General features: G+C 40.4%; 1 protein-coding gene across 1 annotated transcript; it reads right to left on the minus strand.

Annotated features, from left to right (window-relative positions):
• Positions 1-6,000: 6,000 nt before the first annotated feature.
• On the minus strand, positions 6,001-24,712 carry ppan (peter pan homolog). The gene is made up of 15 exons (XM_034190511.1): positions 24,493-24,712; positions 23,904-24,074; positions 23,522-23,623; positions 20,322-20,372; positions 19,942-20,112; positions 19,665-19,741; positions 17,909-18,016; positions 17,693-17,816; positions 16,016-16,094; positions 15,673-15,802; positions 15,223-15,374; positions 14,702-15,130; positions 14,233-14,263; positions 9,261-9,330; positions 6,001-6,939 (listed from the first exon to the last, which is right to left on the minus strand). The coding sequence occupies exons 1-15, from the start codon at positions 24,505-24,507 to the stop codon at positions 6,004-6,006; spliced, it is 2,646 nt and encodes an 881-aa protein (XP_034046402.1). The 5' UTR covers positions 24,508-24,712; the 3' UTR covers positions 6,001-6,003.
• Positions 24,713-24,942: the final 230 nt, after the last annotated feature.

The raw sequence follows: 24,942 nt of genomic DNA on the forward strand, positions 1-24,942 counted from the left end.
CCCTCATCAACATCATGTGCAGCACCTGTGACTGGTGCTCACATGCAACCTTAAAGACTTTCAGCTGAAGCAGATAATTGGATGGCGTTCTGCATTTAAGTCATGTGTGATTCAAGCAGAACTGCCGGGAACTCGACCTTGTGATGTTCGTTTGTGAGACGCTGAGGACCGCACCTGGGTTTGACACATCGAGCCCGTGAAGCAAGGAAGGGTGAGGACACATGCTGTCAGCACACATCAAAGGTGATTAAGTGTTTGACTAATTGTAGATAGTAACTTGGTGTTTTGTTACACAGTATACTTGAATTGTGATGAGAATTGTGCAGCTTGCTTCTCACTGCTGTGGCGTGCGGATAAGTGATCCTCCACCTGTTGTGAGAAGCTGCTCATTTGCATAACGTTAAAAAAGATACAGACCTGAATGTGTTGCTGATAGCGTGTGTCTTTTGAAAGATATTGTTGTAACTGCTGACTTACCTCACCTCTTCTTTGCTTCACAGAGAGTCAGTTTGTCGTGTCCACCTGGGGGGTGTTTGGCGGTGGTAGTGGGTCCAGGAACGCCGGGCTTTGATCCTTACGGGCGCTGGAGAGCGTGCCAGCCTTCACTCCACCAGAAAGACGCTGTTTAGTTTGTACACATTGTTATGCACCAAAGAGGGTAAAAAATAAATTGTTTTGTTTTGGAACCGCTTTCTGGTTATTTTTAGCGCTGGGTTCTGTCAGATGCAGGTCCGCTCCTCAACCCGCGTCGACACATAACAGGTTCAAATCCTTGAGTTGGGGGTTCAGTGGGCCGTAGGGCCCCTGGTGGGGTCGAGGGGCAACGCCCTCATGGGGGGCTCAGGGGAGCAAAGCCCCCCAAAGCTGAAGCTTTTTGAGGATTTCGAGGGGTAAAAAGCTACATAAATTTCATTTGAAACCCAAAATGTATCATTTTTGGAAATACATTTTTATATACAAATAGTCCTTGCTTGGGATTGGATCAGTTGCCATAAGAACCACCCAGGAAGAACCAAGATAACATTAATGCAAACCTGTCGGTCGTGAATGATGCAACCGACAGGCGTGAAAAAACTCACGCATGCGCACGAAGGTTCAAGCTTGGCTGATGCAAGCGCACATGATTCAAATCCATATAGTTTTTGCAAAAAATAAAAAGGTCGCATAGTTTTCTAACAGACCTCGTATTTAGCGGTACTAATATTCGCGTTTACATTATGAATATGTACATTATGTATTAAAATAGCGGTATTTAATTTGGCGACCTTGTTTAACTCACGAAATTCGCAGGATAAATCCCACGCGAATATTTGCACCTTTACAGTATTTGCAACAGGAAGGAGAAGCTCCCTTTATTTCTCAGCTTATACATACAAACATGTTTTTACAAACCAGACAAGTGTAATTGTGTGTCTACATGGGTATTTACAAGCCTACTAATCTGTTTGATATCAGAGGAGGATAGGGACCAGGGAGCAAAAATGCTCGACCCCCATGGGAAAAGTTTATCTAGCAGTTTCCCCTTTCATCACTTAAGGGATTACTCTGGCAGAGGAAATTGAAACTTGAGGGTGTGTGATAACAGCTGTGTAACAGTTAGTGCTTGTTGCTTATTATCAATGAAAAGAAAATACATAACGTTGATATCCAGATCAGAAAAAAAAAATCAGCAGAAAAAAAATCAGCAGAATTCTCGGGGGGGGGGGGGGGTAAGGGTGCAGCTTTAGACCCCGGGTCTGGGGCCCACTGCACTCTAGTCTAGTAGAAGGAAATTCAAGGCAAATGAAAAAAAAAAACAGACAACAGCAGGATTTACGACAGATGAGGGAATAAGTTGCTGCACCTTGCACAGCTGTATGACTCCGTATGAAATATAGTTTATTTATACAACACTGTAAGTAGCAACACCTGAATGTTTTTCATTTTTTACTGTCCTCTCATGGATCATGTTGCTGTCTGCTGTGCGCGCGCGCATATACGTTCAGTCCCCCCACCTGATTTCACTCACTGTGCGCGCTGATAGGCATGAAGTCATTTTTTTTTTTAAAGAAAAAAAATCTTCCGACGTGTGGTTTTTGAACGTACAATGTGAGCAGTCAGATCGCATCAGAGCGTCGGCCTGCACAGTGTGAGAACATGAATCGTGCGCTCTGAACTTTTAAACCCTGCGGTTTTGTCGCACAGTTTGAGCTGGAGCCGAGTACAACGATTGAAAATATCGTGCCTGCCCAGCCTAAGTTCGCCTTTCGTTCATGCAGCATGCTGCGTCTGTGATCACTGAACACTCTTTTTAATGTTGAGAAAGAGTTCTCGCACTAACTGGACTTGACGAATCCCAGGAATCCAGCTCTGACACTGCTTGAATAAATCGAGCATGCTTTAGTTCGTTCACCTTGCCGTAATCGCTGGACTCGGGATCGTTGCCCTCTGCCGCACTGACAAGCGTAACCCTCAACCTATCAAATCGCTTGAACACAGACCCGCGCCATATCTGTTTGTTTTAAAATTAATTACTTTATTTAATTAATTTGTTTTATTTATTAAATACGTGATATTATTGAATAACTAATATTTTGCTATATTTTTCAGTATTTCTTTTTCTTTCGTTTTTATTTTTATTTTTTGATAACTCTCACATCCGAGGGGGCGGGGTTGATGACGTGAGGGGGCGTCGCCCCCAAACGCCCCCTCGTGGCGTCGGGTCCGCCTTACAGCAAGAAGGTCATGGGATCAATTCCCATCTGTGGCCTTTCTGTGTGGAGTTTGCGTGTTCTCCCCATGTTGCATGGGTTCTCTCCGGGTGCTCCGGCTTCCTCCCACAACCATAGATATACAGGTTAGGTGGATTAGAAACTTTAAATTGTCTGTGTGTGTGTGTGTGTGTGTGTGTGTGTGTGTGTGTGTGTGTGTGTGTGTGTGTGTGTGTGTGTGTGTGTGTGTGCGAATGTGTTTCTTTGTCTATATGTGTCCCTGCGACAGACTGGCATCCTGTCCAGGGTGTACCCCGCCTCACGCTCTATGGCTGCTGGGATAGGCTCCAGCCTCCCGTGACCCCTAATTGGAGTAAGCGGTTGAAGATGAGTGAGTGAGTGACCTGGCAACTGAACTTCACCTCCTCTACCGTAAGCTAAATGATCTGACAGTCTTTTTATGAAATTGAGGAATTTAAACCACTACTCCTGTCTTTCCTGTGACTGGATCTTTAGATCCATCTGTAAATATTTGAATCATATCCATATACTTTATATTAAGGTACCACTGCACGAGATCTCACGTCTTCTTCCGGAATGTTACCTTGAAAATAAAGGTGTCCTGTTTTTAGCCCTACAGCCACAATAAATTCTTATTTTCTTCTTTCTCGTCTGGTCCCCCGCTGTCATGTCAGATAATTCTCAGCCCATTTTCTTTCAAATCCTCCTTTATGTATTCACATCCACATTATTAAATGACTGTTCCTGTCATATTTGACATCTCTTCTCATCACCTGTCCAAAGAACCTCAATTGTCCTTTTAAACTGCACATATCCACAGAAACATTCTCATTTCTGGCAGATTCATCACCAGCACCCCCTTCACTGCCCAGGTTTCAGGATCATACAGCATTGCTGATATTACCACAACACTCCTCATTATCCTCTTGTTTATTCCATTCAGTCAGTGTACACCTTTGGTTGTTTCTGCAACAAACTTTCCATGTTCAGCTTGACTGTTCCTATTTAAACATTTTAAGTCCTTCAGTAATGGTCTCTGCAGGCTGATTTCTGAATTTTAATCATTAGTAAACCGTAAATACCGCTGCCTTCCAAAGACATTCTCTTTTTTCAGCATCTTTGCTTTTTACCTTTTTGTGTTGCACAGCACAGTGTCATCTGCATAAAGCATGCATCAGGAGGACTGGGCCATATCAGTATGGAAATTCAATTTGTGATCTGCAATTTTGGTTTGTCAAAATTTACACCAGATGCCCTTCTTGGCACAACCGGACTCATTTGGAACCGGCATTTGGAATGCCCTGGCTAGGGTTTGGACGATTAATGAAAATCATTAGTTGAGTAGTCAGCGACTAAATTTGACATGGAATGAATTAAGCCAATTTCGAATCTTCATGGTGAAACTCAAATGTTACATTTATTTTCACAAATATGAGCACAAAATCACAAATACAATAAACAGGATTAGCATGAAGACAATACCTGCATTCATTTACTAGGCAAAAATGACCCATTTGAGCTGACAAAATCACTTGCTGAGGATCACACACTTTCTTCACTGAGTGAAGGGAGTAGAGGCGGCTCCAGCAGGTCTGTTCTTTTACGGGTTAAATGAACTTAATAAATGGCTTTCAACTAGTCGACTAATAAAAATAATTGACTAGTTGGATGTTAGCTATTTGTAGTCGACTATTATGACTAGTCATCTCATCCCCACTGTATACTTTGTGGCTGAGTTTTTAAGGGTGCTTAATACTTGCTCATACATTAAGAGAAATTTTTAAGTGCTCATCTGGTGTAGAATGGCAGCATTTTTTTCATGGTATGTAACAAGAAGGAAAGAGTTTTGATTTTTTTAATTGCACAGCTGATTTGATAATATATAAATAATGAATGTTTATGAGTTCAATGGTACAAATGTAAAAACATTCATTATTTGTTTTATATAACAGCTAAAATAGATCCTTGTCATTTGATATTTTATTAATTTATAACCAACAGAAAAGGGACTTACATTTTGGTGTCCCACTGCTGCTAAAGTTCAAATTGTGACCTGTAGTCCAGTGATGCTCTGCACTGACTTCAGACTTCCATTAAAAAAAAGACTAGTTCCTCAGTCCAGCCAAAAATCACATCAGCTTTTCATCTGAACAGCTCTTCATGCATCCAGACGGCTTACAGCGGAGTGGATTGTGTGTGTTACAAGAATTAGCAGCGTCAGTTAGCTTGTTGTCCCCCACGCACGCACACACACAACCGGGTCGGTGCTTGTGCGCGCATGTACTAACAACAAAAGACTGTGTACATCCTCAGTGCAGTGATAAAAAAATCATGTCAGAAATTAGTCCAGCTTTTCATTCTTTCTTCCTGCTAACAGCCTCCAGACAGCACAGTGGATTTGTTTTGTGTGTGTGTGTTACAAGAATTAGCAGCGTCAGTTAGCTCAATTAAATCATGTCTCATGTAGCAGCTGCACTCTGCGTTGTGTTGTTATGACTCCACCTATTCGCTCCCCTTGGGACGCGAACTCACGATCCTCGGCATGGGAGTCGGACTCTCTAACCAGAAGGCTAAAACCCAGGGCTCTGGCCTTGTGACCAGAGAATCCTTTTGAGCTGTTGGGAGTGAGGTTTACAAACTACATCTGCACAGCGACACCTGCTGGCCTCTGTTACCCTCGGTAGAGTCATTGTCCCCTGCGCCCGCGTGCACACACACGCAACAGGGTTGGCACTTGTGCGTGCATGTACTAGCAAAAAAGGACTGTGTACATCCTCAGTGCAGCGAAAAAAATCACGTCAGAAATTAGTCCAGCCTTTCATTCCAACTTACTGCCAACAGCTTCCGGACAGCGCAGTGGATTTGTTTTGTGTGTGCGTGCACGTGCGTGTGCACCCACATGTGTGGGCATGCATACATGTACAAGCATGTGTGGGGGTGTGCATGTGTGCGTGTATTTGTGCATGTGTGCGGAGCTGCAATGGTACCAAACGTATGGAACCAAATTTGCACTCTAAATGGAACGAAACTGCACTCTAAATGCAATGCAACACAAAAGGGATGAATCCATGTCATGTGATATACAAAGCACCAATCAAATGACAAGGATCCACTCAGCTGTTACATAATACCAACTGATAAGACCGAAGAAGAAAAAAAACCCGAACAGTTTTGTTTATAACTACAACCAAAAACATAAAAAATAAGAGTAGGCTGGGGAAAAAAAAATCCCTCTGCACAGTAAAATCACAAGTTCATGCTCTCAAGCAGCAACTCTGTGTAACTTTTGATCCTATTTGCTTCTCCCACAACAAGTGACTCTCATGCTGTCAATCACAGCCATGTACAGGATTGGATGGATGCACATGTTCACGGTTGCCAAACCCTTGGACACTTGGTACATATCATACACCCAACACACAAAGATTCCTTGAATCCTGAGACTCAAGTGATAGCTCTGAAAGACGTGGTAAGGTATGAAAGAAATCACATACAACACAACAACTGAAACCACCATTAAAGCCACTTGGCGTTTCTCCAGTTTGGTTATATTGGTGTTCTTCCACACCACCCGTATCACGATGCAGTATGAGCCCAAAGTCACCAGGAACGGCACCAGACATCCAAACACAGCGAGAAACATTTTATAGGTAGTATGCGGGTTTTCAGCAGCGGAGCCGCAGTATGACACACACAGCGTTTTGTTCCTGTTGTGCTCATCAGGGCAGATGGAGGCGAATTTCAACACAGGGCAGGAAATGACACCCACAATGATCCAGATGAGCACACTGACGGCTTTGGCATGGGCAGGCCGCACATGGCTTCTTGCAAAGAAAGGATACGCCAGGGCCACGCAGCGGTTCACACTTATTGTCATGATGAAGAAGGTGCTTGCGTATAAGTTGCAGGTGAAAAGAAACTTCTCCATTTTACACATTGCTGTTCCAAACAGCCAGTTCTTCTCCAGCGCGTAGTAGACGATGAGCAGAGGCAGGGTGAGGACATACAGCAGGTCGCTGATGGCGAGGTTACAGGACAGGACGATGCCCGTGTGCCAGTTTCTTCGTTCTCTGGTCACCAGTAGCCACATGGCAAACAGGTTTCCCGCCAGTGCGATGCAAAATTCGACCCCAAACACAGAAGGCAGCAGGGTAACCTGAAGCTTCTCGCACCGGTGGACATTTGGCTGCATCTTAGATGTGCTTTCAGCTATAGTAGCACCCAAAATCTGCAAGCAGAAGTGTTGATTGTTAATGTTGATGTTAATTCAGTAAAACCATCACAATGCTCTCTCTGCATACAGCTAAAAGGAAGCACTTTCTGCAGTTCGGGAAGAGAAAGTGTGAAAGAGATTTAAAATGCAAATCAAATAGTTTCTTGGTCACGTTACAAATGAATTATCATATACACCCGTGCTGTGCAAAAATCGAACACATCATCATACTATAATTTATATAGTTATTATACTATAATATTTGGTTCTTACCAAGATAAAAAAAAAAAAAGATTTAGAAGTGTTAGAAACATTGAAGTCTTTGGTGTGAACGCCAGGTGCCATGTTTGGAGGAAACCAGGCACCATCCCTACAGTGAAGCATGGTAGTGGCAGCATCATGCTGTGGGGATGTTTTTCAACAGCAGGAACTGGGAGACTAGTCAGGATTGAGGGAAAGATGAATGCAGCAATGTACCTAGACATCCTGGATGAAAACCTGCTCCAGAGCGCTCTTGACCTCAGACTGGGGCGACAGTTCATCTTTCAGCTGGACAATGACCCAAAGCACACAGCCAAGATATCAAATGAGTGGCTTCAGGACAACTCTGTGAATATCCTTGAGTGGTCCAGCTAGAGCCCAGACCTGAATCAGATTGAACATCTCTGGAGAGTTTTGAAGATTGCTGTGCACTGACGCTCCCCATCCAAGCTTGAGAGGTGCTGCAAAGAGGAATGGGCAAATCTGCCCAAAGATAGGTACACCAAGTTTGTGGAATCATATTTCAAGGCTTGAGGATGTAATTGTTGCCAAAGGTGCATCAACAAAGTATTGCGCAAAGGATGTGAATACTTATGTACATGTGATTTCTTGGTACCTTGACACTTGCTTGAATTTGATCCCTACACAGACACGCAATCTGGTTGCCAGCGAGTTAACTCCTTGTAAACAGTGCGTGGCTGCATGCAAATGCGCAAAGAAAATAACAAGTCACTGCGAGTCATTGCATCAGCACAGTGAATCACAGCACAGCTCATCTGAACAGTTATGATATGTTAAATCTATAATAAACATAATTTTACAAATACTCATAAGTATTTCTACTAACAATATAAGTATTATAAATAATTACCTTTGAGACAATTCCAAATGCGTTCTCCACGTCATGAAGTACACAAGAAACGCTGCAGCTGTAGAGAATTCCTCTGTGATTCCAGGAGCAATTAGAGGTGGTTTCATCAGCCAAGTTCTAAGAGCAAATGATTAATCCGCTATGAAATAATTATTTTATATAACGCAGCATCCAGTAGCACAAAGCGTAGCATCCAGCAGAACAAAGCGGGTTGCACTGGCACGACGAATTGTGGGCTGTGCAGGGGTTAAATGCCTGCAAGTATCAAGTTGCCTTTAGTTTTTTATTTTTAATAAATTTGCAAAAATAAAATGAAAAAAACTTTTTTATGTTGTCATTATGGGGTGTTGTGAGTAGAAATATGCGGAGAATTTTTTTATTTACTACATTTTGGAATAAGGCTGTAACATAAAATGTGGAAAAAGTGAAGTGCTGCAAATACTTTCTGGATGCACTGTAAGCAACTGCAGATAGTCCATTATTCACAACCCTGGATGAGCAGAAGGTCACCCCTTTGAGTCTGTTCTGCTTGAGGTTTCTTCCTCAAATCATCAGAGGAAGTTTTTCCTTACCACTGTCGCCTGTGTGCTTGCTCTAGTCTGGGGGTTGGTAAGGTTAGACCTTGCTTGTGTGAAGTGCCTTGTGGCAACTTTGTTGCGATTTGGCGCTATATAAATGAAAATAAATTGAAATTGAAATGAATTACTGACCATTAGAGTCCCAATAAAATAAAATGCATTAACAACTTGATTGCATTTATGCCACAACTGAAGTACTACTTTACTCACCCCAACCTTCCCACAAAGTAAGTTCTCAAGTTCCAGTATAGACTGTAGATATCCTGACCCCACACCTTTTTGCATTCCTGAATACTTTATTCTTTTGTGCCAGACTTAGATCCATAGTTATTAATCATTATGATTCTCTATTTGTTGTCTTTTGTAAATCATTTTGAGTTGTACATTCAAAACGTAATCACAATTAATTTATCTGAAACTCACTTTGTTCAAATAAAAAAACTTTTTTTTTCTATTGAAAAATTAACATTTGCAAATTTAAAGTTATTTACTGAGATAATAAGGAAAAAGGGGTCGGGGAGCCCTCATGTAACACTGGTATTGAAGACTTTTGCACACTAGTGTGCAAACTTCAATAATTACTGGAAAAGCTTTTAAGAAATTGTGATTATAGTATTCTGACTTACCAGAAGGCACGTTTGCAGCACACTGTCCTGCAGGCTGAGTCTATGTGAATGTTCATTTCCTGTGTGAAACCTGTTTTGGAAGCATACTGAAGCTTCACATCATCTGATTTTCTTCAGGTTTCTGATGTGATGCCTTCAAAATCTGGCAAGTTAACTTCCTCTTGTCTTCAACATTTCGCAATTTGAAGAAGCAAAACTGCGAGTACACTTCAGCAAGTTTTACAAGTTAAACTGTTTATGCTTTGATGGGTTTGGCACTGTTGCGCAGTCTTATTTTATGTCTGCATATAAAATTATGCAGATGTCAAGACAACAACACGAACATACCATCACAAAATGGTGACAATTTGCAGATGATACCTTAGTTATTTTAGAACTTGATATGTCATTTTTTTTACACAGAAATGTTCAACCTAATCCAATGGAGAGAAATCTGCACCTTACATTTAACATGTGCAAATTAATACTTTGGGATTCAGTCAACTCGAAACCTGTGTGGTCTTGGTATTTGATGTGTTCAAAACTGATCCACTCCTTGACTAGTAAACAAAGCTCCCATGTTTAAACCATTTCGGCTCCATGTCTGAGTCAGTTATGATCTTGAGTTTGACCTTTTAAGGCCCCCCCAAAGGTTCAAGGTAATGTGGCCAATAAAGGTGATATGATTTTGTAGCTGTAGGTTTCCTAGTACCTATAGCTGTATCTTTAACCCGTGCTTCTAAATAGCAATTTTAATCCACTCTCTCTCTCCCTCTATATAGGTAAGTAAGTCCCTTCAGCTGCTCCCTTGTTTGCACTCGGGGTCGCCACAGCAAATCCAAGGTGGATCTGTATGTTGAATTGGCACAGGTTTTATGCCGAATGCCCTTCCTGACGCAACTCCACATTGCATGGAGAAATGTGGCAGGGTGGGATTTGAACCCGGAACCTTCTGTACTGAAACCAAGCACATTAACCACTTGGCCACCACCCCTGCTCTCTCCCTCTCTCTATATATAAAACATTTAAATGCTGTATTTACTTAATCGAGTTATGTCAATCAAACCTACAAATCTTGGTGGTTCAGATGGGAAAAGTTGAAACAATGTTCCAATTTATTGTATGTTTCACATTGAAAAAACCCAATTTTGTGGAACTGGTTGACATAACTCGATTAAATAAATACAGCATTTAAAATTTATTTTTTAGAGTGATTAAAAGCATTTGACTAGAATTTTGACCTTGAGGTCATGTGATCAACAGAGAAGTGACAAATGACTTCATGCATACATGTTTATTTTTAATCCAATTCCTCAAAAGTGCATCTAAATATCCTCATGTTGTATTTACACTGGGCCTGCGACCTTATCAATCTTTTTAAAAAAGGTGTGGTTTAGATTTATATCAGCATTTCTCAGATTTTGAGTTGTGCCTGAAAGTTCTCACTTAAAAGGGTCAAAATTATGCATTCAGTTTGTATATGCAAATTTCAAGATCAGAATAAATTTTGGGGACAGTTTTTTTTCGGGGGGGGGGGGGGTAATATAATGATCAAAGAACCACATTGCACAAAATTTAAAGTGGGCCCAAAACATAACCTTTATTCCATTCTGGGTGGGTGTGAATAAAGATGGGGCTGTCATTTAACACCTGTGCAATATCATTTTCACATTCTGCACCCACACAGTGTCAAACAGCAAATGTCAGCCTGAAAGTGTGAGTGCATGGCGCAAGGCAGCAGAACATGATGTAACCATCAAAAACGTGGTCTCAAGGCCAGTTTACAACCCCTGGCAAAAATTATGGAATCACCGGCCTTGGAGGATGTTCATTCAGTTGTTTAATTTTGTAGAAAAAAAGCAGATCACAGACATGACACAAAACTAAAGTCAGTTCAAATGGCAACTTTATGGCTTTAAGAAACACTTTAAGAAATCAGGAAAAAAAATTGTGGCAGTCAGTAACGGTTACTTTTTTAGTCCAAGCAGAGGGAAAAAAAAATATGGAATCACTCAGTTCTGAGGAAAAAATTATGGAATCATGAAAAACAAAAGAACGCTCCAACACACCACCTCTGGCTTTTACAGCCCCTGGCAAAATTTATGGAATCACCGGCTTCGGAGGATGTTCATTCAGTTGTTTAATTTTGTAGAAAAAAAGCAGATCACAGACATGACACAAAACTAAAGTCATTTCAAATGGCAACTTTCTGGCTTTAAGAAACACTATAAGAAATCAAGAAAAAAAGATTGTGGCAGTCAGTAACGGTTTCTTTTTTAGACCAAGCAGAGGAAAAAAATATGGAATCACTCAATTCTGAGGAAAACATTATGGAATCACCCTGTAAATTTTCATCCCCAAAACTAACACCTGCATCATATCAGATCTGCTCGTTAGTCTGCATCTAAAAAGGAGTGAACACACCTTGGAGAGCTGTTGCACCAGTGGACTGACATGAATCATGGCTCCAACACGAGAGATGTCAATTGAAACAAAGGAGAGGATTATCAAACTCTTAAAAGAGAGTAAATCATCACGCAATGTTGCAAAAGATGTTGGTTGTTCAGTCAGTTGTGTCTAAACTCTGGACCAAATACAAACAACATGGGAAGGTTGTTAAAGGCAAACATACTGGTAGACCAAGGAAGACAAAGCGTCAAGACAGAAAACTTAAAGCAATATGTCTCAAAAATCGAAAATGTACAACAAACAAATGAGGAACGAATGGGAGGAAACTGGAGTCAACGTCTGTGACCGAACTGTAAGAAACCGCCTAAAGGAAATGGGATTTACATACAGAAAAGCTAAACGAAAGGCATCATTAACACCTAAACAGAAAAAACAAGGTTACAATGGGCTAAGGAAAAGCAATTGTGGACTGTGGATGACTGGATGAAAGTCATATTCAGTGATGAATCTCGAATCTGCATTTGCAAGGTGATGATGCTGGAACTTTTGTTTGGTGCCTTTCCAATGAGATTTATAAAGATGACTGCCTGAAGAGAACATGTAAATTTCCACAGTCATTGATGATATGGGGCTGCATGTCAGGTAAAGGCACTGGGGAGATGGCTGTCATTACATCATCAATAAATGCACAAGTTTATGTTGATATTTTGGACAATTGAAAGGATGTTTGGGGATGATGAAATCATTTTTCAAGATGATAATGCATCTTGCCATAGAGCAAAAACTGCAAAAACATTCCTTGCAAAAAGACACATAGGGTCAATGTCAATGAGCAGATCTGATTTGATGCAGGTGTTAATTTGGGGGATGAAAATTTACAGGGTGATTCCATAATTTTTTCCTCAGAATTGAGTGATTATATTTTTTTCCCTCTGCTTGGTCTAAAAAAGTAACCGTTACTGACTGCCACAATTTTTTTTCCTGATTTCTTATAGTGTTTCTTAAAGCCAGAAAGTTGCCATTTGAAATGACTTTAATTTTGTGTCATGTCTGTGATCTGCTTTTTATCTACAAAATTAAACAACTGAATGAACATCCTCTGAGGCCGGTGATTCCATAATTTTTGCCAGGGGTTGTAAAACAGCTTGCAGTCTCTGAGGCATGGACTTAATGAGTGACAAACAGTACTCTTCATCAATCTGCCTCCAACTTTCTCTGATTGCTGTTGCCAGATCAGCTTTGCAGGTTGGAGCCTTGTCATAGACCATTTTCTTCAACTTCCACCAAAGATTTTCAATTGGATTACGATCTGGACTATTTGCAGGCCATGACATTGACCCTATGTGTCTTTTTGCAAGGAATGTTTTCAGTTTTTGCTCTATGGCAAGATGCATTATCATCTTGAAAAATGATTTCATCATCCCCAAACATCCTTTCAATTGTCCAAAATATCAACATAAACTTGTGCATTTGGTCAGACGTTGACTCCAGTTTCCTCCCATTCGTTCATTTGTTCTGTTGTGCATTTTCAATTTTTGAGACATATTGCTTTAAGTTTTCTGTCTTGACGCTTTGATGTCTTCCTTGGTCTACCAGTATGTTTGCCTTTAACAACCTCCCCATGTTGTTTGTATTTGGTCCAGAGTTTAGACACAGCTGACTGTGAACAACCAACATCTTTTGCAACATTGCATGATGATTTACCCTCTTTTAAGAGTTTGATAATCCTCTCCTTTGCTTCAATTGACATCTCTCGTGTTGGAGCCATGATTCATGTCAGTCCACTTGGTGCAACAGCTCTCCAAGGTGTGATCACTCCTTTTTAGATGCAGACTAACGAGCAGATCTGATTTGATGCAGGTGTTAGTTTTGGGGATGAAAATTTACAGGGTGATTCCATAATTTATTCCTCAGAATAGTGTGAGTCCATATTTTTTTCCCTCTGCTTGGTCTAAAAAAGTAACCATTACTGACTGCCACAATTTTTTTTTCATGATTTCTTAAAGTGTTTCTTAAAGCCAGAAAGTTGCCATTTGAAATGACTTTAGTTTTGTGTCAGGTCTGTGATCTGCTTTTTTTCTACAAAATTAAACAACTGAATGAACATCCTCCGAGGCCGGTGATTCCACAATTTTTGCCAGGGGCTGCATATGCAGCAATATTCAGATAGTCCTTCACCACGCTGCTTCTATGAATGGGACGCTCAGTAACTCATCACTTAACTTTTTTAAACCAAAATTGGAGCAACTTTTAACTTTTGACCCACTTACAAATTGACCTTTGTCACAGTTTTTGTTTTAACCTTATAATTTTCGGTCATAACCCAAATTATACCTTTCTGGAATCTTTATGATCAGACAATATGATTGGAGCAGTTTTCCATTTTCATTTTGACAAACGGCTGCCATGACTGACACTGACAATTCATGATGGCTCAATATTCAATTAGATTTGGAATACCTTTGGCTATATGAGTAAAAAATTCTGTGCTTTTATCACAAAATGCATAATTGTAATGGAAATTTTAGCTAAGATGTACCACTACAAAAAATACAAGTTTATCAAAAGTAGACTTGGAACTCACATTTGCTTAAGTGCAACGCAGTGGCAAACCGCTGACAACATGAACGCCCACAAAACTTATGTTAGACTGCAGAATCTGTTGCATGTTCAGCCAAACCACATTACGCAGCAATATTATGACGAGTGACATTTACACCCTTCTTAACAATGAGTCACTTCCCGTTGCTTAAAACAACTTTCCGTCAACTGGAAAACTCGTGTTATTTTTATTGCCAGTGCCTGAACTTTGGCATTAATTCAAAGACCACACAATGTGAGGACAGCCCCTGAACAAATTTTAATCACTCAAGTAGCTTTGAAACAGTGAAAAAAATACATACACAAAATATTTAAAGGATACTTGAGGAACAGCAGAAAGAACTGAAGTAAATAGAGTGCAGTGATATCACCTTGGTGTGAAATTATAACCAGTTTTCATGTCTTCAGCCTCAGTCAGTTAAATGGGAAGGTGCTGCCCCCTGGTGGTCAGCCTTTTCCCTTCCTCTGTTTGAAGCCCTTTTTAAAACCAGCACCTTTCGTCTTGAAGCCTGACTTGTTTTTCTGACCTGTAGACTTGAATGATTTGTCATTACTTTTATTCCCAAGGAAAACTTTTTTCCCTTCAAATTTCTTCTTCCCACCAAATTTCCTTTTCTCATTTCCTTGTTTCTTTCCCCTGAACTTCTGCCCTTTGGGCTTAAATTTCTTCCCAAACGCTTTGTCCCGATCTTCAAATTTCTTCCATCCTTTTCTTTGTTGACCGTGTCCCATTTTGCTTCCATGCCGCCCTCCTGGATCATTTCTCTTCGGTACTTTAGTGCTTTTATCCATCCTCGATATATCAGGAGACAGTTTCCTCTTTTTGGCTGGTCCACGAAGCTTTTCAGAACTTTTCCTCTTCTTGGCTCCCGGGAACATACCTACCAAGAAAGAAAGAAAAGCCTCTTTTGGTCATGAAATTCAAACAAAGATGAGCTGTGACTGACCCACGTAATACACTGCTGATAGTCACCTTCATCTGGCTCCGCCCCCACAGCCTGACGATAGTACTCCGCCTCATCATCAGACTCCACAGCCGCCTGGTCCTGCTGCATCCCAGGATCCTCTACTTCGCTATCCTCTTCAGCCTCATGTTTTCTCTTGATACCTTCCAGGCTCTTTTTCCTGTTTGGGGAAAAATAAATAAACAGATAAGTAAATATCACATTTCCTCCTCACACAGGGGGAGGAGGAACAGGAAGACAGAGGACAGGAAGGAGAGGAACAACAGTAGGCAGTCAACCAGTAGCAATCAGTAAGTCTGGTATTTATAACTTTTGTTTTTTATTAATTTTTTTTTAACTTTTAATACTGTGTGCTGCTGGAACCAATTTTCCCTGAGGGAGTTTTCCCAAGTGATCAATAAAGTTCTATTCCAAGTTAAAAAGCAGTGGCACAGAAGCGACCTATTGGTAAAAACTACCGATGTGCTTCTTTTTTCTCTTTTTTCTTGACGACGTTCTGTTCTTGTGCTTTTCGGCGAGCTGCCTTTTCTTTCAGCTGGGCCTCCTTTCGCTTCAGCATCTCCTGTATTTCTTCCTCCGACTTGCTGACTACAAACACAAAGGACAGCAAAAATCCATAAAAAAAAAAAGAAAAAAAGAGTTTGTATTCAGGCCACTAATAAAAACATTATGACTGGATGTATCACTAAGCGTTTACTTTTAGAGAAAAAAAATAAAAAAATCATAGAAATCATACTGAACGTTTCATCACGTACATCTAAAAACAGAAAGCAAAAAAAGGGTGTTTGGACAGACACTCACTGGTGGCGTGATACAGAACGTTCCCTTCACCCATCCCTTCTTGTATCTTTATCAGCCGCAGAGTCATGCGAGGACCAATCTAAGGACAGCAAAAAGCTTCAATCCAACTATCACAAATACCAGTACCGAACATTTATATCATGGTGTATGCAGCACAGACAGTAACCGTACACATAACTAGGGCTGTCACGATTAGGAATTTCTAGAGACGATTAATTGTCAAATAATTGTGATTGACGAATATATTGTCTAATTTTTTTTTCTTTTTTCCCCTTCTTTATATTCTACTGTCATAGTATAATTGCACAACTCTGGAAGAACGTTTGGTTTCTGTGAGTGGAGAAACTGGGAATAGTGCAACATTTATTTTTATCTTCATTTTACATACAGTCCCAACTTTTTCTGATTTGTGGTTGTTTCTGTTGCATTTCTGAAATTGTTTCTCCTCAGTCACATTTTGTGCTTAAACACTACATTAAGCTCAAGAATGAACAAATAAATACCTTTGGAAAATAACAGCTGTTTAAGTTCAGAGTTCTCACCTGCTTTTTGTGATCTGTACATCTGAACATCACCACAGCTCCACGTCAAGGTTTTTTTTTTTTTTTTTTTTTTTTTTTTTTAAACTCGTGCGTAATTTTTGCTCAGTTCATTCACATATTCTCATTTTTTAAATATGTTTTTAAAAGATATTTGACTGTTTATATCAGCTCATGATCTCATAAATTCAGTATACAACGCGCCATGGTGTGAACAGGACGGTAACGGCACAATCACACCGGGAGAGAAAGTTCAGAGAGAAGTAAAGGCAGCTCCATGTTTTGGTTTTTTAACACGTTCACTTGGGTTAAAATCCTCTCTGCTCCACGCTCGCTGTCTCACGTGCACTGATGGTTCTCAGACTAACGTGTCGCGCCTCCATTCAGGAATCTCCCTCCCTCAGTCTGCAGCCTGTTGACTCCGCGCACACGCACACACAGCTCCTTCGCTAAACTCCGCATCTTAGACGGCTTTGAAGACAGCCAGGACGGATCGCTCCTCAGCCTCCATATTTCTGTCCTGCCTTAAGACGAGAGCGAAACAGAGTGAGTGAGGCTGCAGCACAATGACGTCAGATTCTGAGTTGTTTTATGCTTTGTGGATAAAATAAATAATTCACGGTTAACTGCGAATATGAAAAATAATCGCGATTGGCGAATATTGTAATAATTGTGACTGCCCTACACATAACTACACATTTGTCTTCCTTAACATTTCACATCAACATCCCCCACACGGTCACTGTGCTTTTAACTGTACTAATACTCCACATTTATTGTGCAAAACTGCAATAAAAAAATGCATTTCCCCAGCAAACACACAATATAACACTCAAGACACAAAACCACCAAACTAAAGCTAGTCGTTTATGGTGTTGCAGGAATAGGCCTGCATAGGGTGAACTAATAGCTCTAAGGAGCCTCTCTTTTATTTTTATATTTCTTTCTCTGAAAAACATTTTTTTTTCCCCCTTTGAAAGGCAACAAATCAACCTGAATGGACGACCACGGTGTAAGTGATTTCTTCATTATAAAGAGCTTGTCAGTAGCCAAGGTGGGACCAAGCAAAGGATTAGGCAGGCTGCATTTGGCCTATGGGCCCTACACATGTAGCGCTCACCCCAAATACGCGGCTTACCTCAGTCAACCGCACAGCTGTCTGTTGAGAAACCATGTTTCCACGGCCAGCATAGATCTGTGGCAGTTCGGTTATGTTGTGTTCTCCGTCTTGTTCTGCTTCACTTTCCGAAAGGTTTGCCCCTCTGGAAGAACAGAGAAAACACAAACATCCGGTAATACACAGATCCGCCAACAGTTACTACAAACTGTACCATTACTTTTAACAGAACATTACTTCATCAGCAGCTCGCTGATGTCATCAAACTTGCTCATATTGGGAAACTTCTCCTGCATCAGCTTCTTGACGCCGCGGCTCATTCCTACAGGCACCACTTTCAGGCTGCTGCAGGTCACAAACAGTTATGAATAGTAAGTGCGACTTTATGAATAATAACGTGCACGCGGTACTTATTACTTGTTTTGTTGAGGCCCATCAGTGCGTTTACTTTGAACATGTATCACTGAACAGTCAAGTTATAATCTGTCATCATCTGAGCCCAACCGCCTCTTCACATCAACAACCCCCCCCCCCCCCCCCCATGAAAATATCTTTACCAGGTGACAACCTGATCCAAACTCATACAATATACATTTTCACCAGACAACTCAAATCGGTGTATTTGGAAATTCTAGGATGATTAAAGTTACTTTGTAGGGGAATGCATCTGCACAGAATTAATTTAAAGTTTAAATGACTTTGTACTCCTCAGGACACTCTCGAAGTACTAGTTTCTGATGAGCATTACATTTTTTGAATCCACAATAAAGTCACACAACTGATTATCTTGATTTTACAACCTCATCCAAGAAGCAATGCACACGTTCAATTAGAACCTTTCAAAATAAAAATCTTAAAACAGTGCTGGTCACATTCCCAGGAACCTCCCACCCTACAATTTACAAATGAAATCTAGGTCAAGTACAGTGGTCCCTCGTTTATCGCGGGAGTTACGTTCTAAAAATAACCCGCAATAAGCACAATCCGTGAAGTAGTCAGCGCCATTTTTTTTGCAGTTATTACAGATGTTTTAAGGCTGTAAAACCCCTCACTACACACTTTATACACTTTTCTCAAACAGGCATTAACATTTTCTCACTTTTCTCTCCTGCGTAAACACTCTTTTTTTTTTTTCTTCTGTGTGAGAAGATTATAACCAGACACACGCAGAACACTATGCGCATGCTCACTTTTGGCTCACTGCCTCCAGAGGTACAGATGCGGGACCCGCAAAGAATCCAAGTCCTCTCTCGGTGGCCACGGAGCTCTGCGGCTGCTGTCAACATCCGCGCATCAGAACAGCGAGCGTAGTCTCTGGACCTGTTGCCAGATTTGGCGCAGTTCCGCACAGCAGACAGGAGGGCAGTGTGAGTGGCCCGCTGCTGCGTTTACCGAGCCCGCAGAAAGTGCATCGGAGGCAGTGAGAGCAATCGTGGTGATGCCGACCGGTGCCGCAACCGGCCCGCCTGATAAAGATGCAGAGCACAATGCGCTGCAAAAAAAAAAAAAAAAACATGAAACTGTGAGGCCGCGAAAGGTGAACCGCGTTATAGCGAGGGACCAATGTATATGACATAACTTTCTTGCAGATCAATCATGGAAGATGACAACTGTCAATTTTTTCCTCCCCTGTAAAACCAACTAACAAAATAAATAAATAATACTAATTCTCAGGTGATGCATTTGATTTAATTTGCCCTGCTTGACATTGTGCATCCCATGAAGTGAAGACTGCATGTGCGTGTTGTGATGACGAATGTATTCTTAAAATACATTTTTTTACATGTTCAATAATAGCATAACTTAGGCATCCATTCTGACGCTTAACACATGATACAAAATTAAATTCCTCAGCCTTGTTTTGATGTGCTTTGTCATCTTATTGTAATGAAAAGAATGCAGCTGTGATACGCTTTACAATCCACTTGCAAACACAAATCATTCTTAGAAAACACAGATGATCTTAATGTCTAAAGACAACATTTTTACTTACTAATGTCGGAATTCAATTTCCTGCGATTCCAGGTTGTAATCCAGCAGTACACACCTCTTGATATTGTTGAGACTAACCTGGGACATTCAGAGAGAAATCCAACAATATTTAACTTATTCCTCAACCACAAGCCTTAAATTTTATGAAAAGAGTTAAGAGATCAGAAAGCGTTTACTTTTGACAAATCGTCAGAGTTAAACTCAGAAGACTATACTTTCATCATAGAGAACAGGCCTCGACTCAATTCTACTGAAGTGACTGACTTTCTACTGCGTACCGTGTGCACGTTTATGGAAGGAAACATGTTCTGAAACATGGTGGCCATCAGTTTGATGTGCATTCCATCAGCTGCAAAGTTGTTGAGGACGAGTAGCGGATGATGTGTAAACTGCTGATCGTGCATCCGGTGCTTCTTGAGAGCTGAAACCACGTCTTTGACGAGAGAGTACTAAAAACAAAAAGTAATTAAAATGCCCTCACAAAACCATTCATCAATTCAAGAAGAAAAATAAAGATACCCTTAGTTAAAACCGGAGGATTTGATCACATCAGAGCGTTTACTTTGAGAGAAATCATGCAATAGTCAAACATTAAAATGTCATGTGAGCTCCTCCATCACTTGTACCCGAGGTTTTAATCTGAAATTCATATACTTGCCTTCACCACTCTGAAATGAAGTGTGGGGCCTTTAGGAAGTCGAGCCAGTCTCTGAAAACACAACAATACACAGTTAGACCTGACAGAGCTGATTCCCCCCCAAACACACTTTGAATTCACTGGAACTCTGCGTCAAGATTTTCCTAGGTAATATACAATACACCATGACAATAAATATATATATTTCACAACATTATATAAATTTTACAATTAATCTCTTGTTCCGATATGTGCCAAGGATTGGGGGTGGGGTCCAGATGGATCAACTATGGTCCATTACAAAACTAGATACAAAGAAAACACATGGAGCATCTTTAAGAGAAATGTGCCCATATGCTGGGTTCTCTGCCCCCCGGTGGACAAAGTTAGAACTGAAATGTTCCCAACACTGGAACACATCCAGTCATAGAGAAGTGACCATATGTACCAGGTTTCATCCTGTCAAATCTTGTCACAGACAAGATTTCTGAAACCTGTCCTCCTGCTGATCACAATTATCAAAATGCACCCAACCTCAAACCTGCCTGAAAACGTACCCCATGGTAACATTACGTACCAGCAACTGCAAGCGACAGCGGCAAAGTGACTACTTGCCATTCACTTTCAGAGCAGGTGTTTTGCAGCAGCACACCTGTCATCTAGGCTGTGCCAAAAGATGAGAAGTCTATTTTATGCAAATGCATAGTGACACGACAACAGCCAATCCTAGTGAATAGGCAGTGTCGCTCAAACAAAATGATCCAAGAAGGCGGAATACGCCCCAAAACAGCTGTATTTCTGTATAAATCTATTTCTTGTATATGCTGTAAAAGTTAGTGAGTAATAAACACTTCTACATAAAAAGGCTGTTTGTGTAACCAGATTAAGCCCTCTGAAGTGATTTACAGTTCTTATAGAGGTGAGAGTGCGCACCCCGGGAACGCCCATCAAGCAACAAAAGCAACTGCTCGTCACCGTCATTTGTAGCTAATGTGACACAGGGTTAGTGAGGTGACCTCATGCAGCAAGATTCACCTTGACACACACGTTTTTTTCAAAACATGGCGTACACAGACACACACACACACACACACACACACACACACACACACACACACACACACACACACACACACGGAGACTAGCAGCTCCTCGACTCACTCTGCCTTCTGCTATGCAGATAACTAAAGAAGCACCAGTGTACATGTTACTCACAGTATGCAAACAGGGACAAACTTGTATTTTTTTTAACTTCCAAAACTGACTGCCATTTCTGGAGGGGCACTGTGCATTTCCGGCATCAGAAAAAAAAGAAGCCTTGGAAGATGACATCCCAGCGACCTAGCAACCTTGCACACTACTCATCTTAAACAGTTTAGGTTTAAGGTTGTGTGGTTTGGATTAGGGTTAAATTTTTCCAAAATGCATCGTAAGTTTTATACGGAATATTTCACCGTGGAATGGTGGGAAATGTAATTTCGATTGTTTTGTACAACCCCTGGCAAAAATTATGGAATCACCGGCCTCGGAGGATGTTCATTCTGTTTAATTTTGTAGAAAAAAGCAGATCACAGACATGACACAAAACTAAAGTCATTTCAAATGGCAACTTTCTGGCTTTAAGAAACACTATAAGAAATCAAGAAAAAAAGATTGTGGCAGTCAGTAACGGTTACTTTTTTAGACCAAGCAGAGGAAAAAATATGGACTCACTCAATTCTGAGGAATAAATTATGGAATCACCCTGTAAATTTCCATCCCCAAAACTAACACCTGCATCAAATCACATCTGCTCGTTGACATTGACCATATGCCATGACATTGACCCTATGTGTCTTTTTGCAAGGAATGTTTTCACAGTTTTTGCTCTATGGCAAGATGCATTATCTTCTTGAAAAATGATTTCATCATCCTCAAACATCAGAAAAATGTCCAAAATATCAACGTAAACTTGTGCATTTATTGATGATGTCATGACAGCCATCTCCCCAGTGCCTTTACCTGACATGCAGCCCCATATCATCAATGACTGTGGAAATTTACATGTTCTCTTCAGGCAGTCATCTTTATAAATCTCACTGGAACAGCACCAAACAAAAGTTCCAGCATCATCACCTTGCCCAATGCAGATTCGAGATTCATCACTGAATATGACTTTCATCCAGTCATCCACAGTCCACGATTGCTTTTCCTTAGCCCATTGTAACCTTGTTTTTTTCTATTTAGGTGTTAATGATGGCTTTCGTTTAGCTTTTCTGTATGTAAATCCCATTTCCTTTAGGCGGTTTCTTACAGTTCGGTCACAGACATTGACTCCAGTTTCCTCCCATTCGTTCCTCATTTGTTTTGTTGTGCATTTTCGATTTTTGAGACATATTGCTTTAAGTTTTCTGTCTTGATGCTTTGATGTCTTCCTTGGTCTACCAGTATGTTTGCCATTAACAACCTTCCCATGTTGTTTGTATTTGGTCCAGAGTTTAGACACAGCTGACTGAACAACCAACATCTTTTGCAACATTGCGTGATGATTTACCCTCTTTTAAGAGTTTGATAATCCTCTCCTTTGTTTCAATTGACATCTCTTGTGTTGGAGCCATGATTCATGTCAGTCCACTTGGTGCAACAGCTCTCTAAGGTGTGATCACTCCTTTTTAGATGGAGACTAACAAGCAGATGTGATTTGATGCAGGTGTTAGTTTTGGGGATGAAAATTTACAGGGTGATTCCATAATTTATTCCTCAGAATTGAGTGATTCCATATTCTTTTCCTCTGCTTGGTCTAAAAAAGTAACCGTTACTGACTGCCACAATCTTTTTTTCTTGATTTCTTATAGTGTTTCTTAAAGCCAGAAAGTTGCCATTTGAAATGACTTTAGTTTTGTGTCATGTCTGTGATCTGCTTTTTTTTTTTACAAAATTAAACAACTGAATGAACATCCTCAGAGGCCGGTGATTCCATAATTTTTGCCAGGGGTTGTATGTCTGGTACATGTGAAGAATTGACAATAAAGCTGACTTTGACAAGTTTGGAAAAACTGAACAATTCTTTCATTTCCAGATCATGGTTTTGCACACTGTAGCATAAGTAATATGGTTCAGGTCCAACTCCAGATTATTTCTTATTCACATACTGCATGGCATATATAGAACATAACAGCTGACACGCTCTCCAATGAGGAAATCACAAGACCTGTTTAAGGTGTGATGTCCAGTTATCTCACCATGTTGATACTGCTGGTTGTCTTGCTGAAGACGACGAAGTGTGTCACTCCCAGTGGACCTGCTACTGTCACAAAGTCTTTCAACACATTCTTTTTCCGAACCTGATACAGAAACCAAACAAAAACGGTTGCAGTGAAGCTCAAAACCACAAATGGCTCAACCCCAGTGACTACAAATAAATAAATAAATAAATAAATAAATAAATAAATAAATAAAATAGTAGAACTAATGTTTTGTGCATATGAAATGATGTGAAACCTGATTTTATTTTTTCATGTAGCAAAACATCCTTTAAGCTTCAACAGTGGCACATTTGGAGCTGTTTATGTTGTTACATCACACTCTAAAGACAACCAGTTAGGTTTTTAGCAAAAAACTGACCTTTAGAGACTTGGCAGTGTAGGGCTCCATGAGCCTCCTCACATCACTGATCAGCTGACCCACATTTTTGCCAATCTGACCTCGATGGAACACAAAGGAGTGTGGAACAGCCCCATACGTCTCCTCTGCCACACGGCTGGCTTTGGCATGAGATTTCTTCTGACTCTTAGTCTAAAAGCAAAGTTACATGGATTAAAAAAGTGTCAGGAAGTTCACACAAAGGTTTGCATGCATTTGTTAGGTTGAAATAATCAGTATCAAGTTTACTGCACAGTTAAGTTTTTACACAAACAAGAAATTTGTTTTGATGCACAACAATAAATATAAGCAGCATAAAACCTAAGGAGTATGGGTAGAAATCCAGATTTACATGACAATAGGCAATAAATAAAGCAAAGTTTAATAGCCTATTTAAAAACCTGACAACGCTGCCGTCATGTTCACACGATGCGCTACTCAAATTCGTGCGTAGTATTAAATAAACAAAATAAAAACTTAAAACTGTTACTTTTAACCAAGATCTGATATTCAAATACGTGTTCAGTGTCAAGAAAACCCAAAATAGCTACCAGGGTAACAGAATGCTTACCTTTGTTTTCCCCATTATTCAGCAACGTCTGACCTTTTAACTTAATCGAAATATTAATACTAACTGTGAAAGTATATTTACGTTGGTATGTAAATTCAGTGTAATCATATTCGCATTATTAATTTTGCAAATCACTTTTTCCATCAGCAGACTACACGAGGTCTCCAAAGCTCCCCCGCATGGCCTTCTGATTCTTTCCGGTGCGTCACACACTAAATCGTCCGTGTTCTTCGCACATTAAGAGAATAGTTCCTACACACAACACACAGAGAGAACATATGTCATTAATTTTATTTAATCTTGCACTGTTCAGGGTCAAATTTCATTTGTGAGGTGGATGAAGATTATTCTCCAGAAGCCACCATCAGATGGCAGGTTTGAATCAATTTCTGAAGATGTCATGAGTTAATCTGCATTTGAGAATGAACATCTGTGTCATTAATAAAATAA

Source organism: Thalassophryne amazonica, chromosome 16 (assembly GCF_902500255.1).
Source record: "Thalassophryne amazonica chromosome 16, fThaAma1.1, whole genome shotgun sequence".
In the NCBI taxonomy this organism is placed as follows: Eukaryota; Metazoa; Chordata; class Actinopteri; order Batrachoidiformes; family Batrachoididae; genus Thalassophryne; species Thalassophryne amazonica.

Bases quoted from the DNA above. Each gene is read 5' to 3' on its own strand.
- ppan (XM_034190511.1), bottom strand. The intron at 20,113-20,321 runs GCAAGTATATGA...TTTTGTTTTTAG, and splicing joins TTCATTTCAGAGTGGTGAAG to TACTCTCTCGTCAAAGACGT. The intron at 15,375-15,672 runs GTAGTTTTTACC...TTCCCCAAACAG, and splicing joins GAGAAAAAAGAAGCACATCG to GAAAAAGAGCCTGGAAGGTA.